This window comes from Anabas testudineus, chromosome 15, assembly GCF_900324465.2.
Source record: "Anabas testudineus chromosome 15, fAnaTes1.2, whole genome shotgun sequence".
NCBI classification, from domain to species: Eukaryota; Metazoa; Chordata; class Actinopteri; order Anabantiformes; family Anabantidae; genus Anabas; species Anabas testudineus.
In genome coordinates this window covers 2,652,891-2,669,113 of record NC_046624.1, presented here as the reverse complement: position 1 = coordinate 2,669,113, position 16,223 = coordinate 2,652,891, and the positions used below count along the sequence as shown (strand labels likewise).

Sequence of the window (16,223 nt, the reverse complement as noted above, 5' to 3'; positions counted from 1 at the left end):
CCTTCTCTCTCTCTCTCTCCATCCACCTCTCTCTCACTCTCCCTCTCTCTTTTTTTCTGTGCTCTCCTTTCTCAAAAAAGCCATGACGGCGATCCCGCGATCCATCTTCGCCTCCGCGCCATCTTTGTATTATTTCTAATTTATTTTATTTTATTTTTTCTCTTGTGGATGTCAAAGGCGTTGGATGAAGATATTTTGTTGCCCCGCCGGAGTCTCCTCTCTAACCCCGACTCTCCCCGATGTGATCCGCGCTGAACGCCACCGCCGCAGCCGCCAGCCACCATGTCTCGCCGCAAGCAAGGCAAACCCCAGCACTTAAGCAAACGGGATTTTTCGCGTAAGTAAATATGAAATACACAGAAAGTCATTTTCTGGGTCTCATTCAGTTCATTCAGCTAAAAGGGGGAGAAATGCAGCAAAGCAGGAGCCTGTGGACACCAAGACGCACCGCTCGGACCCGCGGTCAACTGGACTTAACAGTGTGGCCAGAAAAGTGCGACACCTCCGTGCGTAAAAGCCGCCCGAGAACCCCGAATGAGGGGGAGAGAAAAAAAGTTTTTGTGTGTCGGTACACACGCTTTATTGCCCCTCTGTTACAGAGAGAGCGAGAATGTGCATTTGTATGCTGTTAAATGCACTCGCTGTACGTGGCTCCGGTGCCCCCACGGTCGCTCCGGTCAGTGGAAACGCGCAGCACTCCCGGTAGATGAGCGCGTCCTGTCCGCGGAGCTTTGTGGAGAAATCAACCCCGGAATATCGCTGCCTGACTGTCCTGCGGGGCAGGTCTCATCTGCTCTGTATCGTGCTATTTTTGGATTATTCTCAGAAAAAACAAAAACAAAAAACAAAACAAACAAAAAAAAAACTTGGAGGTGGATTTTTTTGGATCATGGGGGGACAATCTCGTGTCCGACTGTTTACAGCTTCCTCCCTCTATCAGACGCCGAGAAGCAGACGCTGCACAAATCGATTTATTTTACACACATTAAAATCCAAAAGCCTCTCATGTAAAGGCAGTTAATTGACGTTTAGTTTAGATGAGAAGCTTTCTTCCTGAGTCTCTGCAGCTCAGAGTTAGAGACAAGAAGCACAGCAACAGGACAGCAGCAGATCTAACCTTGTTTTGTTTTGTTTTTTTTGTTATTTTGTTTCATGAAGCCAAATTTGGACGACAACAAAATTATCGTTCTGACATTCCAGTGCTCCGTTTACAGGTAAGGTAAGACACAAACATCGGCTCGTTCCGTGTGTTGCAGCTGCAGCTTGTTACAAGATTCCAACATTGTTTAGTTGAGTCAGACAGAATGCGTTTTTACGCACGACATCTGTATCAGCAGTGCTTTATTTTATTTTTTTGAGTCAGCTGGATTCACGCAGGCTCGTTTGCCTCATATGTAAAGACAGAGCAGATCGTTGTGAGTGTGGAAAACTGCGAGGCGAAAGTGGCGTTTATCGCCGCACCATGTGCTGTACTTTGCGCCACCTCACAGCGTTTCCGCACCTCTCCAAAACCTTCCAAAGAGACGAAATATGCGCGTATTTACGCACCGGTGCTTGATTATGTGTCGCTATGTAGACCGGCTGTTTTGGCTTAGGCAGATAAGAGTGTGTGCGTCTCTGTATGTATATGGAACCCGGCTGGGTGACAGCACAGTCACCATGGCCATGCACGGTCGCTAGGAGGCAGAGCGCGATCAGAAAACCCAGCGCTGAACTTGAACCTGATCAGTTTCACCGCAACCCCCCCTCACGCCCCTCCACGCGGGCTACTATTTGGCAATCTCTTTAGAATAAAGGGAGAGTATACAACAAGACTTGAGCAAGTAGGGAGGGAGGGAGGAAGGAGGACACCCCCCCATCTCCAAATCTAAAATTCCTCTTCATCACCTCAAACCCACCTTCTCTCTCTCTCTCTCTCTCTTTCTCTCTCATCTCCTTTTTCTGTTGTTCACATTTTTACATACATACAGGTTGCAAACAGCATATGCAGCCACGCTGTAATATGCATGCAGACCTCGCCTTTTACTCCCCCCTTCAAACCTTACATGACACACACACTGTCTCACACACACATTTTATTTTGCACACAGATTTGTTACAAAAGCAGCTCCGATCCATGCACTGCTTTGTTTTTAGCACCGCATTTCCATTTTCTACATTAACCACAATTCTCCTATGTCTTTGACATTATTTAAGATGTGCTACATTTGCAGTGTTTGCTTTCTATCAGCTCCTCCTGGAGGACTCGGAACAGTCAAATGTAACACGACTAACCCGTGCGTTTGTTCACTGACACAACTCTACATTTCCCTTCCTCCAGATGAAATGACATTTTCAGTATTTTCCACAATTTGTCAGCATGGAAATATATCTCCAATTCAGGCCACAGTGTCCAGCTGCTAAGTTATGTGTTTTCTTGTTTTACAGATTTATCAGACAGGTGGAACTTTTAACATACAGTCTTGGGAAAGAGGGTTCTAGTTGAGAGGACATTTAAGTGTTATTTTCCTCCTTTAGAAAATGTGATAGTATTGTGCATGAAGACCTGCTTTGTATTTTTGAATATGGTATCTAGGTTTTGTATCCTTCCTCCTCATGCTCCATTAGATCCAACTAAAAACGCCATTTTATTTGTTTTGTTTCCAACCCTGGATATCCACTCTTGAGATCGACTGAGTGAGGGCTTTAAAAAAAAAAAAAAGGGCTTTCATTTGCTTTTGGGAGCTGTTGTGTAACTTGTGTGTGGCATTGTGTTCGACCTGGAGTTAAAGAGGAGCTGTGTAGATGCAGAGGAAGAGGAGTGCTGTTGGGGTGGAGGGGGTAGTGATGGTGCAAACTAGGTATTTATCATGTTATCTGCATGTCCCAGTTTGTGCACAGATGTCGCGTAGGATTGCGGCGGTGCTCAAATGATATTTCCTTGAGGGGATGTAGTCCACGTTCAGACCCTACCTCTCTCCCTTTCTCTCTCTCTCTCTCTCTCTCACACACACACACACACACACACACACAAACTTCTGCACCCCCCCCATGCGTTCTGACACACACACATGCTCAGTCACACATGCATGCACAGGACCCCCTATCCCTTTTATCAGACAAAATCTGTACCAATCACCCAGACGGTGAAAATTAAAATCTATTTTTTGATTCTCAGTGGTTTTAAGTTCATTAAAATGTGAAATTGGCAGCTGAGTAAAGAAGGTCAACATGCATTAGGCGACTAGCACAGAGTCACACTCTTCACCTTGGACTGGAAGAATTTCTTTAAAAGAGGGACAGCGAATCGAGTTCTCTTCTGTCATTCGGAGGGCCTCACTCCTCTCACCGTCCGCGCTGCAGGACACACTGAGTGTTGGACAAAAGCCCTCTTAATAAAAATAAAAGTAGCCTCGGAGGGGGGGTGAGGGGTTGAGGAATCGGGTTGAACGGCTCATTTTGGGGCGGTTTCCCGTCGCACAAGCAGCTGGTATCTCAGAACTATAAGTCAGGCACACGAAGCAGAGAGCGAGGGAAGAGTTTTCCTTCCCTCTCCCTGACACACGCTCTTTCTGCCGCCTGGCTTCACTTCTCTTTCCTCGGCACATATGTCGGACATGTTTCTGACAGTTTTCCCTTCTGCTGATTACAGGATCAAACCCTGTACAAACAAGGTTAGGCAAGTCAAACTCATCCACATATTTAGTTTTTTTTTGTTGTTTTTGTTTTTTCATTTTCGTCGAATGCTGCATTTAAGCATCATTTTCCAAGCTTCCCCTGTCATTGCCTGTGAAATTGCAATCTTTGAGGAATCTTATTTGAGCTTTGCAGCTATTCAGGATATTATTTCCCACCGTTTGTTCTTTATGATGTGTGATCCAGATCAGCGTGCGCTGTCATTATTTCCTCCTGCATTACATGCATTTCTATCATTACAAGGCACATTTCTCTCACCCCCCCCTTATTGTGTGTATCACATGGCAGGCTGTTATTTAACTTTGCCTCTTTAACTTACATCCTCCATGTGACAGAACAAGAAAGGTTTTGCAGTCTGTTCCTTGTCATCAATTCCCACAAACAGTTGTATCAATAGGTTGAAATTACAGGAGAGGGGAAGAATATGAACATGTTTGTTGCTTTTCTACTAAGAGTGAGCATCAGCTTCTAATTTCTTTTTTTATACTCCCCCCCCCCCACCCCCTTCTTCTCTGCTTATTCCCCCTCTTTGCCTTGCCAGCAGCTGAGCCCCTCTCCACGGCCGTCATCTCATCGGAGGAGCTGTCGGAGCGCTGTTCGGACCAGTCAGAGGAGAGCAGCAGCCTCAACGGGCACCACCCCGGCTCGTCTGTGGGCCGGCTGGCCCGGCTGGGTCACGATGCCCACCCTTCTCTGGAGCAGGACCTGCTAACATGCGGCCAGTGCCAGGCCACCTTCCCCCTGGCAGACATCCTGCTCTTCATCGAGCACAAGAGGAAGAGATGCCACGGGCCGCCGTGCCTGGCTGTGGGCCGGGGTCTGGACAAACCCCCTTCGCCTTCCCCCGGCCTTGCTCTCACCCCGTCCCCCAGCCTGAGTTCGCTTCGCAGTCGGAGGCCTGTGGAGGTGGGCGTCCAGGCCACGTTGGCAGACGACGACGATGACCGGCTCTCGTCGCCCCGGGGGATTTGCCCCAAACAGGAGCTCCTCCCAGGTAATTGTTGTGCTTTCACACCAGCCAACACAGATCACCTGTAGCTGGAACTGACCACAGCTGGTGCAGTGCTTTGAGGCAGCAGCTTCTTGTCAGAGCATCTCTCTACAGGAAACCAGCAGATCTGCTTGTGTGGAGTCAGATTCAAATCTGACACAACACAGAAAACACATGAAGCTTAGTTCACTCTTTTTAGTAAACATGTTCTCGTGTTGAGTCATAAATGTTGGACGCAGCTTCCATGTCACAGATTCTACTTTTCAAATGGTTGTGTGCATCAGTCTGGAGTTCTACACGTTTGTTGGTGTGTGTGTTTTCTGCAGCGTCAGTCTTTGTTGTCGTATCATTGCTGCATAGGTTGTGCGGTGCGGTATGAGAGGCCAACATGGTCTGCAGCCTAGCCTATGTGTTGTCTCGAAAGTCTACCCCATAACCTTGTGGGGGCTGTAGTAGGCACGCTGATCCAGGTTATGGCAAGGACTCTGATTGGCTGAGACTTGTTTTTGGGGGGCGGGTGCTGTGAGACAACGGCAACAATGGAGGGATGACACAGGTTGGGAGGAAACCCACAAGAATTTGCCTCCGTTCTCACAACAGCACACACTGCGTGTATGGTCCCCTGGTTTTACTCACTAGTGTGAAGGGGGGATGTGTGTGTGGGTGTGTGTATGTACCTGTGTATGACTACGGTTCATATCAATCCTGGTCTGAGCAATTGTTCTTCAATTTATCCACTAAATTCAATGCAGGAAGTGTGTATTTGTCAGTGAAGCTGTGTTTGAGGGAACGTGTGTGTGTGTGTGTGTGTGTGTTCCCCTTCTATCCCCTACTCTGACTATAGTGACCAAATCCCACAGGCAACGAGACATGGGTGACCTTGACTTTGTGGTACCACCGGTGAGTGTGGAAGCGCACTTTTGAGACTGTTTAGTGTGTGTGTGTGTGTGTGTGTGTGTTGATGTGCCATCATTGGTTAAACTGGGAACGCTGTGTGTGACTTCCAGTCTGGGGAGTAACTGCAGCTTCTTTCTGGGATTGGGTGTGCAGAGCGTGTGTTCTTGCATAATGTGTAAGCGTTGTTGTTGTTGTTGTTGTGTGTGTGTGTGTGTGTGTGTGTGTGTGTGTGTGTGTGTGTGTGTGTGTGTGTGTGTGTGCATGCCTCTCTCTCTTGCTCTCTCTCTCTCTCTCTCTGTCTCATGTGGCCGTAGCAGATGTGTCCTGCTCTCATTGCGGTTTCCCCCCTTCCACTGCCACATCTTACCCGACTAAATTCAGCCTAGCTCTCCATTTCTTTCCTTCTTCCCCCCTCTGCTCTCCAAATTCACCTCAACACCAAACTCCATAGGTAAAATACACTATTTAGCTCCGGGTTCATCTCCCCTTTCCGTCTCTCTTCCACCTCCCAGCGTAAGAATCAAATGAGAGGCGGAAGGGAAAAGCAAGTTTTAGTTGTGCTCATAGAGGGAAAGTCATTTATTTAAAGCGTCTTAACACCACTAATTATTTGTTGCAGGGCCATTTTTTCCTCCTCCTTGTGCATTTTAATTAGCAGTAGTTTTTAGTGGCAGGCTGCCTGTACTAAATTAGCTGTTACAGAGAGAGAGAGAGAGAGGGGAAAAAAAGAGGGGGGGTTGAAGATGAAATAGAGCAGCGGAAACACATAAGCAAAGTCGACTATTCATCACTTTGCTGGTCGAACGCGGCTCAGGAATCCTAAATGTTGCAGTTTGTTTCCATTTTGTCATTTTCTCTATGTGTGTGTGTGTGAAGTAGAGTAAGCTGTTGGACGATAGCGCTGATCGTTCCTCGTAACAGACTTCAGTTCTTACTATAACGGGAGGTTAAGATGAGGAATAGTCGAGATGCGTTTGACCTTTGACCCGTATCGCTCCCTAGAGACAAGTATCTGTCTACTACGTGTCATCTGGAGAGAGTTGATGCAATCTGAGAGTGTGTGTGTGTGTGTGTTTTTTTTTTTTTTTAGCTGAACCTGCTCGTCTTCTATGCTGTGAATGTACATTTCTAAACACACACACACGCACACACACCCTCTCAGACACTCACTAGCTAAACTGGGTTATTAGAGCGATTTACATCATAATACAGGCGTCTGGTTGCTTCAATAGCTCTGTGTGTGGGAACGTCTTGGTAGGAACAGCTGTACACTCAGACAGGAGAAGAAAACAGGACAGCAGCGTTATATATCTCGTCTGATGTTGACGTCAAGCTGAACAGCTTGAGACAGACTGAGCATAATTAAATGTTTGCTGTTTGGAAATTTAGACTTCAGGAAAAAAACAAAAAAACAACAACTTTGAAAGTGTCTGTCATGATTTTATTCCTCTTTCATCAATGCCTTTTTTTTTTGGACCTGCTCTCAGACACTGGACACACACCAGCACAAACACCACCTCACTTGCTGGATTTACGCAACACCATTGCGTTTTGATAGCTGATAATTAAAGCCAGCGTTTTCCACCCCCCCCCCCCCCCGACCCCCCAGCTTTCATCCTAATTGACCCCAAACTGTCACAGTGAAGTAAATATGGTAGAGATAGAAAAAAAAAAAGAAGAGAAAAGATATCTGCTGGACTTTCAGCTGCGGCGATGTCCGTCCAAAATAATTCCTAATGACAAAAAAAAAAAAAAGAAAGACGAGGGAAGAATGTGTGTGTGTGTTTCTTATTTGTAAATGCTGGCTCGTGTTCCATTGTGTCTCCTAGGGTTTTCTTGCAGTACACAAGGCCCCTCTACTCAGCCAGGAAGACATCAAACCTCCAGCGTGACAAACATCTTTTATATATTAAGAAAAGCATCAACTTATGTCTTAATGTCGACCTTTAAGACAATATGCAGGTTTCATTCTGGTGGTTGGCCTCAGTATTTTCAGTTTAATGCTCTCCCTATAGGGTTTATGCATTAATGTCCATTTCACTCCGTAATGATTTTAATCAGTACGAATATCATAAAAATTCTAATAATATTTTTTTCTGACCTCTTGGAGAGAATAGTTACAGTTGGATTTTGCATTATTTTTTCGCATGGAGCCTGTTTTTGCTGCGTGGCGTGGTGGCCGCACGGCTGCTTTGTCGTGAAAACCTGTGTCTGGATGTGTGTGTCTGTGTCCGAGTGTAGCAACACGCTGCGGGAGCAAAAAGCGTCCGACTTGTGGTGGAAAGCTGCTATTTACATATCAAACAGCTCCGGCCCCGTGGAGGCGAGATGTTACCTGTGTGTGTGCGTGTGTGTGAGAGAGAGAGAGAGAGAGAGAGCACTGTACTGTCGATCACACACACACACACACACACACACACACACACACACACACACACACACACGGCTAGTGCTCTCTCTTGCCCGTTTATTCTATTAATCCCTGACTGAGATGAAAATTCTGATTATAATCCCTGAGGCGCCCCTCATTCAGAAACAGCATCACTAATGTCTCAAAAGAGAGGGGTTTGCATGTGTGTGTGGGAAATCATGTGTGTAGATATCTCACTCTCTTGCTTTCTGTGTGTGTGTGTTTTAAAGCGGTTATTACTGTTAAAAATCTTAGCTGTAAAATAGAAAATGTTGAATGAATTCTTTGTGGATGATTTCTACAGTAAATACAGTTCCTGCTGTCCAGTTTGGCCAAATTGATTTCTCCATAATTGACATCAAGAATTAAATTTTGTCCTTTTCTCTCTAAGGAAAAGAAAAAAAAAATATCAGTGATGATATGTTTGTTAATGAGCTGACATTTCGTGTCTGTATTGATGGGTGATTTTATTGGCTGATGGACCCTGTTAGCTTCAGCATCAGCTGATAAACAGAGATATGATTAGTTATTGTGAACGTCGACGTGTTTGTTTTCGCTCAGAAATCAGTCCCATCGTACTGAAGAGTCGTCCTGGCACGAAGCCTCATAACATGAGAACTGTTAGTCTATGATCCAGTGATTTGCAATTAGCTTATCATCTCTGGCTAATGCTGCCCACCTCAATAGACATTAGTGCATTTTTAACACCCGTTCATTGTCTGGCTCCGTGTCAGATCTGTCTATTCTATCCTTTCTTTTCTCTCTATGTGTGTGTGTGTGTGTGTGTGTGTGTGTGTGTGTATGTGTTGCTTTTTCTCATTTTCTCTCTTGGCTCGTGCGTCTGTCTGTCTCCCTGCAACATTAGCAGTCAATGCAAATCCAGGACAGCCAATGGATACTGAATCAATTACAGTATGTTTGGTGTGTGTGTGTGTGTGTGTGTGTGTGTGTCTCATGCTGTAGCACATCCCGGCGAGTCTACAAAGAGATTTCACACACTGGCTGCCATTACTAATCTACTGTTGCTCTCTCTTTCTGTCGTTCCTGCTTCTTCATCGTGAGATTTTATTTAGTGGGCTCGAGTGTGGCGTTTGAACTCCCGGGGTTTCGTTCCTGCAGCGCGGTGAGAATCTGACTGACTCATTTTTGATTGAGCTTCCTGTATGTACACATGAGCCTGTGTGCAAAAAAAACAAAAAAAACATCATCAGCAGCAGGATAACACATCCAGGAGGCTGCTCGGAGGAAGCTAATAAGTTGCTGCAAGAGCCAAACAGTCTGCATCGTGTTTCAGATTCAACGCATCCTGTGAAAACACTTGTTTAGTGTCTTGCTGTAAACCTGTAGGTGTGTGTTTGTATAGTGTGGCTGCAATCCAGACAGGCCAAAAAAAAAAAAAACAACAACAAAAAAAAAAAAACCATGGGATTCACTGCTGCTTGAAATTCAGTTAGAATTAGTAACAAGGATCAGAACAAAACATTTAGTGTTGCTTAAAATAGAAAATGAAGCGCTGCGTACAGTTAAACCTGCTTTTCTGCAGCCTGTGCCGGGAAAATCCAGACCTGTTGATTTATCCTTTATTTAGTAATGCTCACTGCACACACACACTCACACACACACACACACACACACACACACGTAACATAAGACTGCTCCTTCATTTAAAGAATTCCTGCAGCGATTAAACAGCTTCACTTTGATAAAGGGAGAAAGAGAAATAGTCAAAACTAAAGCAGCAGTAGTGGAGATCCTGACTTTGTAGGACCCTTCATTTCCCATAAAGCAACAGTGTATTTTTAGACCTTACCTGGCTGCTTAGTGAACAACTACAGCGCATGTTATAAACTCCACTGCACCACAAAGTACCCTCTGACGGGGCTGGGGCTGTGTGATGGGGGCCGACGTGGCATATTTTGCTAGTTCGTGCATTAACACAGAGCCGAATGAATTATTAATGCGTTCGCCGTTGGAACCGAGGAGGGAGGTGGAGGTGTCCCGTTCTGCTGTGGGGCTGTAACATAACGTCCCCGGGTCGAACAGCTGTTAATCACTGCTTCAGTTTGTGGCGCGGGCTTTCTGTTTGGACCGTGATGACATCATCAGGGTTCACTTGACTTCGCAAAGCTCCGCAGCTGAGTGAATGACTCGGCCACTTTGAGCAAGGCGGCAGGCTGTTAGCATCAGGGTTGTTGCTCTGAAAGTGACCTTTGACCTCTCGGTGGAGTGGAATAGGGAGACAGTAGAGAAAGAGTTGAGCTGCATGAAAGGATTAATGACTGGGCCTAAGAGGTCGGCAGGGTCAGCTAATATTTACTGTTTGAAAAGCTGATTGATTGAATGAACAAATGCAAGAAGACCACAGAAGAGAAGCTAAATGATCCCAGAGACATTGGTGTCCTGGAGTGGAAAGGTGGCGTAGGGGGCCCCGGGGCCCTACTTTGTCTTATTCCTCCCATGTTTCCCTGCAGTGATCACCACATTATGACATTAGCAGGTGGAGTGAATTGTAGAAAAGGATAAAAATGGATTTACATCACAGGGACCTCTCCAGCAGTCCTTGGCAGCCTTCCTAGGACGTGGACTGTACATGTGTTGTACATATGTACACACAGGTTTGGACCAAATAGAAGAAGAAGAGCAGGGCATGAGCAGCAACCACCACCACCACCGGGGGACGAACAACAGCACAAAGAGGTACAAAAAAAAATCCGAGGGAAAGACGTCAGGCTTGCCCACGCTCTTTGATGGACAGCTCATCCCTGGGAAGTGCGGTGCAGACACACCGCAGCAGCGGCGGCGGCGACTGAAGGATGGAGACAGATCCACGGAAAACAAAAGATCTCCCAGATTATCATGGTCGCCAAAGAGCCGCTCTCAAACAATGACAACATTAAAAAGACCAGCGTTATTTCCCAGTTTGCACTATTTACAGCGGCGACAGTAGCTCAGTGATGTGTGTGACGTCAAGCCGACTACTGTACACACTGCGACGGAGGATTGTTTATTGATCTGACTCTTTGTGTTTATGCGAGTGATTCGTCGTCCACGCTACATTTACTCCGTCGTGGTGAGAGGGAAAGCTGCTGTTTTTGGCTCACACGCTGTTCGCTGTGTACGTGTGTGTGTTTATTCATATGCACACACACACACACACACACTACTCTCTACTCACAGGGTGCACATGTAGCGCAGCTCTCTTATTATGTTGAAGGCAGTTGAAGGCTTGTTCATAAAACTGTTTATACACTACAAAGCTTATTTATATAGGCCACTGGATTACAGACTGGCTCTACACACACACCACACACACACATACACACTCAAATCCACATATTACCAGCTCTATATGTGTTCATTTATCAGCGCTTCTCTGTTCGTGTACCTGTCATTATATATACAGCATGCCTACATGTGTGTGTGTGTGTGTTTATGCAGCGGCATGAGTGAACATGAAAGAACGCCTGCGTGCATATGTGTGTGTAAGCTGGGAGTATGGATGCAGGGCATCCCCTGGTAAAGTATGCCAGGCCTGAGCTGGCAATGTGTGTGTGTGTGTGTGTGTGGCCACTGTGTGTGTGGAAGTGCCTGGCTCTTTGCTCTGGTTTCATGTTCCCCATTTGGCTCAACTACTACTACTACAACTGCAGCAGAGCAGCACACAGACTCACACGTGCAGCCACCACCCTGCCACCGTGCTGATAAGTGGAGCACGTAGAGCCTAATCTTTTACTTTGGCGGTGCAAGTCGTAGGTCTGTCGCGCTCTCTCCCGCCTCCGCCACCTTTCCCACTTCTCCTGCTTCCTCTCAGCATCTTAAAGACGGGTTTGAGTAGAAATTCATCCTGGAAGCGGGACCACGTGTGTCATTCGTGCGATCTGAGGCAGCTTGCTCCAGATTCTTTTCTACATGTGCAACTCGCTGCTAATGTGGAAGACGAGACAAGTGTGAGCTGTGCTGATCTTTAAAGGAAGCTCTTCAGTCCAGGGGGTGGATAGCTGAACTGAACCCCAGTGCAACTTGTTGTTACTCCAGGGTTTGGTGTGTAGTTGTAAAAACATGCGTCGTTTTTAGTCTAATTAAAATATTTTCAAATAAAAAAAATATATTTTTTATCCTTTTTAAATCATGTTTTTTTTTATAATAAAAATACCAAATATTCACACATCAGATTTGTAGCATGTGAGTATTTGCTGGTTTTCTTAGTGGCTGCTGTGACTGTAAATTCAATATCTCTGCACTCTTGACTGATGTAGGAGGAAATGTCGAGAATTTGAGTTACGTGGTTTACATCACATTACAACCTCTCTTAAAACCCTTGTCCATTTTTTTCTATCCGCTTATACGAAACTAACTTACAGCCAACCTGTCTATCATTCAATGGGTAAAACCATCTGAGGCATATAAATGATTTTATGATGATATGACGATATTTACAGCATCGTTGTACTCAGAGATACACATGTAGATATACAAGTACACACACACACACACACACACACACGCAAAGGTCAAGACAAGTGTATGGAGCGACAACATAATTACCAGGACAAACATTTGTGCTGCACCAAACCCTACATTTCTCCTCTTTTTCTTTTTCTTCTTCCTTGTGAATTACTGGGCAGGATGACGTCGAAAACTCACAACACAACAAGACAAGAAAATGTCATAATGTGCACGAATCTATTTGACATCGGGTACATGTTATATGTGTGACTGGTGATGTGGGTTGTTGGTAAAAATCCCTTTTTAGGGGCCAAACCGCTGTTTTCCTCGTGCCTGTGGGAGCTCTCCGAGCTGATGCATCTGACAATACACAGTTACACTTCTTATATTGTTGGCATCATATTCCTGAGAGGTCTTGTGCATCCCAGTGCCTCGTTTTCACTTTGGAAAGAATAATTTCTGTAATAAATAATTCCTTTAAAAAAATGTTTTTCAAAATAAAAGAAGCAGTGTCACAGACATCAGCAGTTGTCTGTCGTGTTCAAAATCCCACCAAAAAAAAAAAACCTGGAAATGTACTTTACTTCTCAGGAATACACAATTTAAAAACACTTGCACCTAGGCACACACACACACACACACACGAGGAAGTCGTTGCAGCAGCAGCAGCTCTGACTTTTCCCGATAATTTGCGGAGGCTCATTTGAATTTTAAGCGCTACTTTAATCTTCAAAGCTCAAATAGCTTTATGAATATGCATGCAGTGGGCAGACTTTAGTTCATTACCTAGTTGTAAATTCTAATGACCATTAGGTCCTCACAGTAATTGCCAATTGTTTTGCATTTTTGATTGGCCTATTACCATGCGCATTTGCGGCGCACATCAGCTACGCTTGTCAGAGCCGGCATGTCAAGGGGTGTTTGTGTGTGTGCGTGTGTGCACGTGTTTTCACGCCCTGTGTGTGCATTTTCCTCATTTGTGCCTTTGGGTGAGAGATATACGTGTCTGTGTGTGTGTGTGTGTGTGTGTGTGTGTGTGTGTGTGTGTGTGTTTTGCCTAATATAAATGAAAGTTGCATTGTGTTTTTTTTTTTTTTTTTTTTTGCTTTTTAATTGTGTGAAGATTGAGAACCGAGCCAGTGATTGGACACATTTCATTTACATGATGTCTCGCATGTTCCCTCGTTACACTGCTCATCTCTCGCACACACACACACACACATACACACACACTCACGCATGAACACACACGCAAAACATACTCAATGCAAACCATCTGGCTCTCTCCCGTCCATGTCGGTCTTGACATGGTAAAATGATTTCTCACTGCCCATCTCTCTCGTATTCTCTGTCAGCCTATTCATTTTTAGTACCCCCCCCCCCCCCCCCCCCCCCCACAACACACACACACACACACACACTCCTCCCTCCTTCAGTTTCTTGAACAAACAGATGTCAGATAACTCTCTCGTCTCTTTCCTCGTCCCTCCCTGACGCTATCTACGGCTGCCATTTTGGAGACAGTGATTCGTCTTCCTAAGTGAGTTTCTCTGTAAACATGGATGAAGTCCTACCACACAAAGTGAGAGAGAGAGAGAGAGGGAGAGAGGTAGAAAATGATTTTCATTGTTCTGTCATCAGCAGAAAAATGCATGTGCAAGACAACACACACACATGTGCGTAAACACTTGCACAGCGTCTGCTTCCTTTGTGCTGGAACAGAGGCCTGTTCTGACTGCGCCCGTGTGTTTTTATATATACATATGAGAGGAAGACAAAAGAAGAAAGTCAATAACATAAATCAATTCTCACCTAATAACGAAGCGGGACAATTAAGGAAATGAGAACAAAGATGGAAAAGCAGCAACAACAAACACAAACTACTGGTGCTCAGGCGCTAATCTTTATGTGCTCTTCTTCTCTTCCCTTTGTTGCCTTTTTTTTCTTCTTCCCATCCTCATCTATCCACCCTCCTTTTCTACCTTGCAAACACACACACACACAAACACACACACGTATGTACACACTCCTTGTTTCTTCCTCAAGTCTTCCCGGTTTGTGTACAAGCGCTGTGAGGGAGATATGTGAACCTACATAGCGATGAAAAGGAATTCTTAATTGCCCAGAAATGAGCAATGTTACAAACGGCTGTGTAATGGACGCAGCCGAGTAGAAGGAGTGTGTGTGTGTGTGTGTGTGTGTTTTGAGGGGTTGTCTCCGGTGGGACTCGCAAGGCCTGTTTCCTGAAGTCTCTTTTAGCCCCCCTACACACACACACACACACACACACTCCATATACCTCTGGCTGCTGTTACTCACTTCAAAGTTGTTAATATTCAGCTGGGAAACAGTATCCAGAGCACAGCTAAATTATTAAGCGTATGAACTTTTTAGGCAGTAAGATGAACTGATGGGCCACAACTTATTCACATGTATGTGTGCATGTGTGTGGGTGTGTGTGCATATGTGTGTGTGTGCCATCTCCTTATGCCCGATGCTTGGTCTTTGGCCAAGGGCATGCATAATTGATCCTGTGCCTGCTATCATTTTCTTGATGTAATTGCCCCGGTAAGATATGATGAAATCTAATGGATAATTTATCCCACAGAAAGAGATAAAATGTAGTTTTTTTTTTTTAGGCATTTTTGTCAGAGTGTGTGTGCGCTTAGTTGGGACAGTAATAGCACAACTGTGTGTGGTCAGGCTAGTGTAATCATATATGTGCTGCAGCGGGTGATAAAGGCTGTTGTTGAAAGCGAGCTCATCACAAATCAACATGATCATGTGGATTTATGATATTGTTGCAATAAAAAATAAAAGAAACTAAAAGGAGGGAAAAATCAATGCTTTCCAGGAAATTTCCATAATTTTTTTTTTTTATTTAAAGACACACAGTCATTTAATTCCTGCTTGGGATTTGTCCTTCATTTCTCAACCTATAGAGAAAGTATAGAACTATTTAACCCCAAACTAAACTAAAATAACAAAATTCCCACCTTCTCTCCTTTTGACTACACCTGATCCCCCCCCCCCCATCCCCCAACCCTCAGCCCTCAAACACAGACTGGGAAAAACTGAAATACGCACTTAAAAAAAGAAAAGACATCCCTGATCTTGTTAAATAAATCTTCAAGTGTGAAAGCGACTGTAATTCCTTGAACTCTTGCCCCGCGACAAACAAGCCGGGAGGAATAGCCGGTCCTTTGTGCGAGTGTGCGTGTGTGTTTTTAAAGCAAAAAAAAAACACACACACACACACACTTTTTCACTCTCTCTCTCTCTGTGTGTCTTCCACTTCTCGTTCTTTGTCAGCCTCCCCTTCTTCTCCTACTGTCTTTTCTTCTCCTGTGCTGCTGTTTTCTGTTGGAAGACAGATGTGTTTCAACACGCTCTGGACGATCTCTCGGCCTAACACACACACACACACACACACACACACACACACACACACACACACACACATTCTCCTCCTCTACAACCTAACCCGTCTGGTGGCCTTTCTTTGACTTCTGACTTTTTTGGTTTGTAGGTTGTTGAAAAGTATCTGTTCAGACGTACCCTCTTTAAGATGAATGGGGGCGTCTGCCAACAGACAGACAGACAGACAGACAGACAGACATACAGGCAGATAGGCAGACAGACAAAGAGGACGCACACATGCACACTGTTTGTCTTCGCTGTACAAGGGAAATGTAGACCCCATTCTACAACACTGGGAAAGGTGTTGAGAGAAAACTGGGGGATGGGACGTCAAAAAAAAAAAAAAAGGCAGGAAGAGAGACAGGGAGAAGAAGAAGAGGAGAG

At 45.1% G+C, this 16,223-nt stretch overlaps 1 protein-coding gene across 2 annotated transcripts in view; it reads left to right on the top strand.

The window, feature by feature from the left end:
* Positions 1–16,223, top strand: part of bcl11aa (BAF chromatin remodeling complex subunit BCL11A a) — a 47,135-nt gene continuing 30,912 nt past the window's right edge. The window contains exons 1-2 of one of the 2 annotated variants that reach the window (XM_026355860.1): positions 1–337; positions 4,220–4,669. In XM_026355860.1, coding sequence (XP_026211645.1) covers positions 283–337; positions 4,220–4,669 — 505 coding nt within the window. In that variant the 5' untranslated portion in view covers positions 1–282. Of the gene's footprint in view, positions 338–4,216; positions 4,670–16,223 lie in introns of both variants that reach the window. The other variant, XM_026355859.1, reaches the window with a different exon arrangement.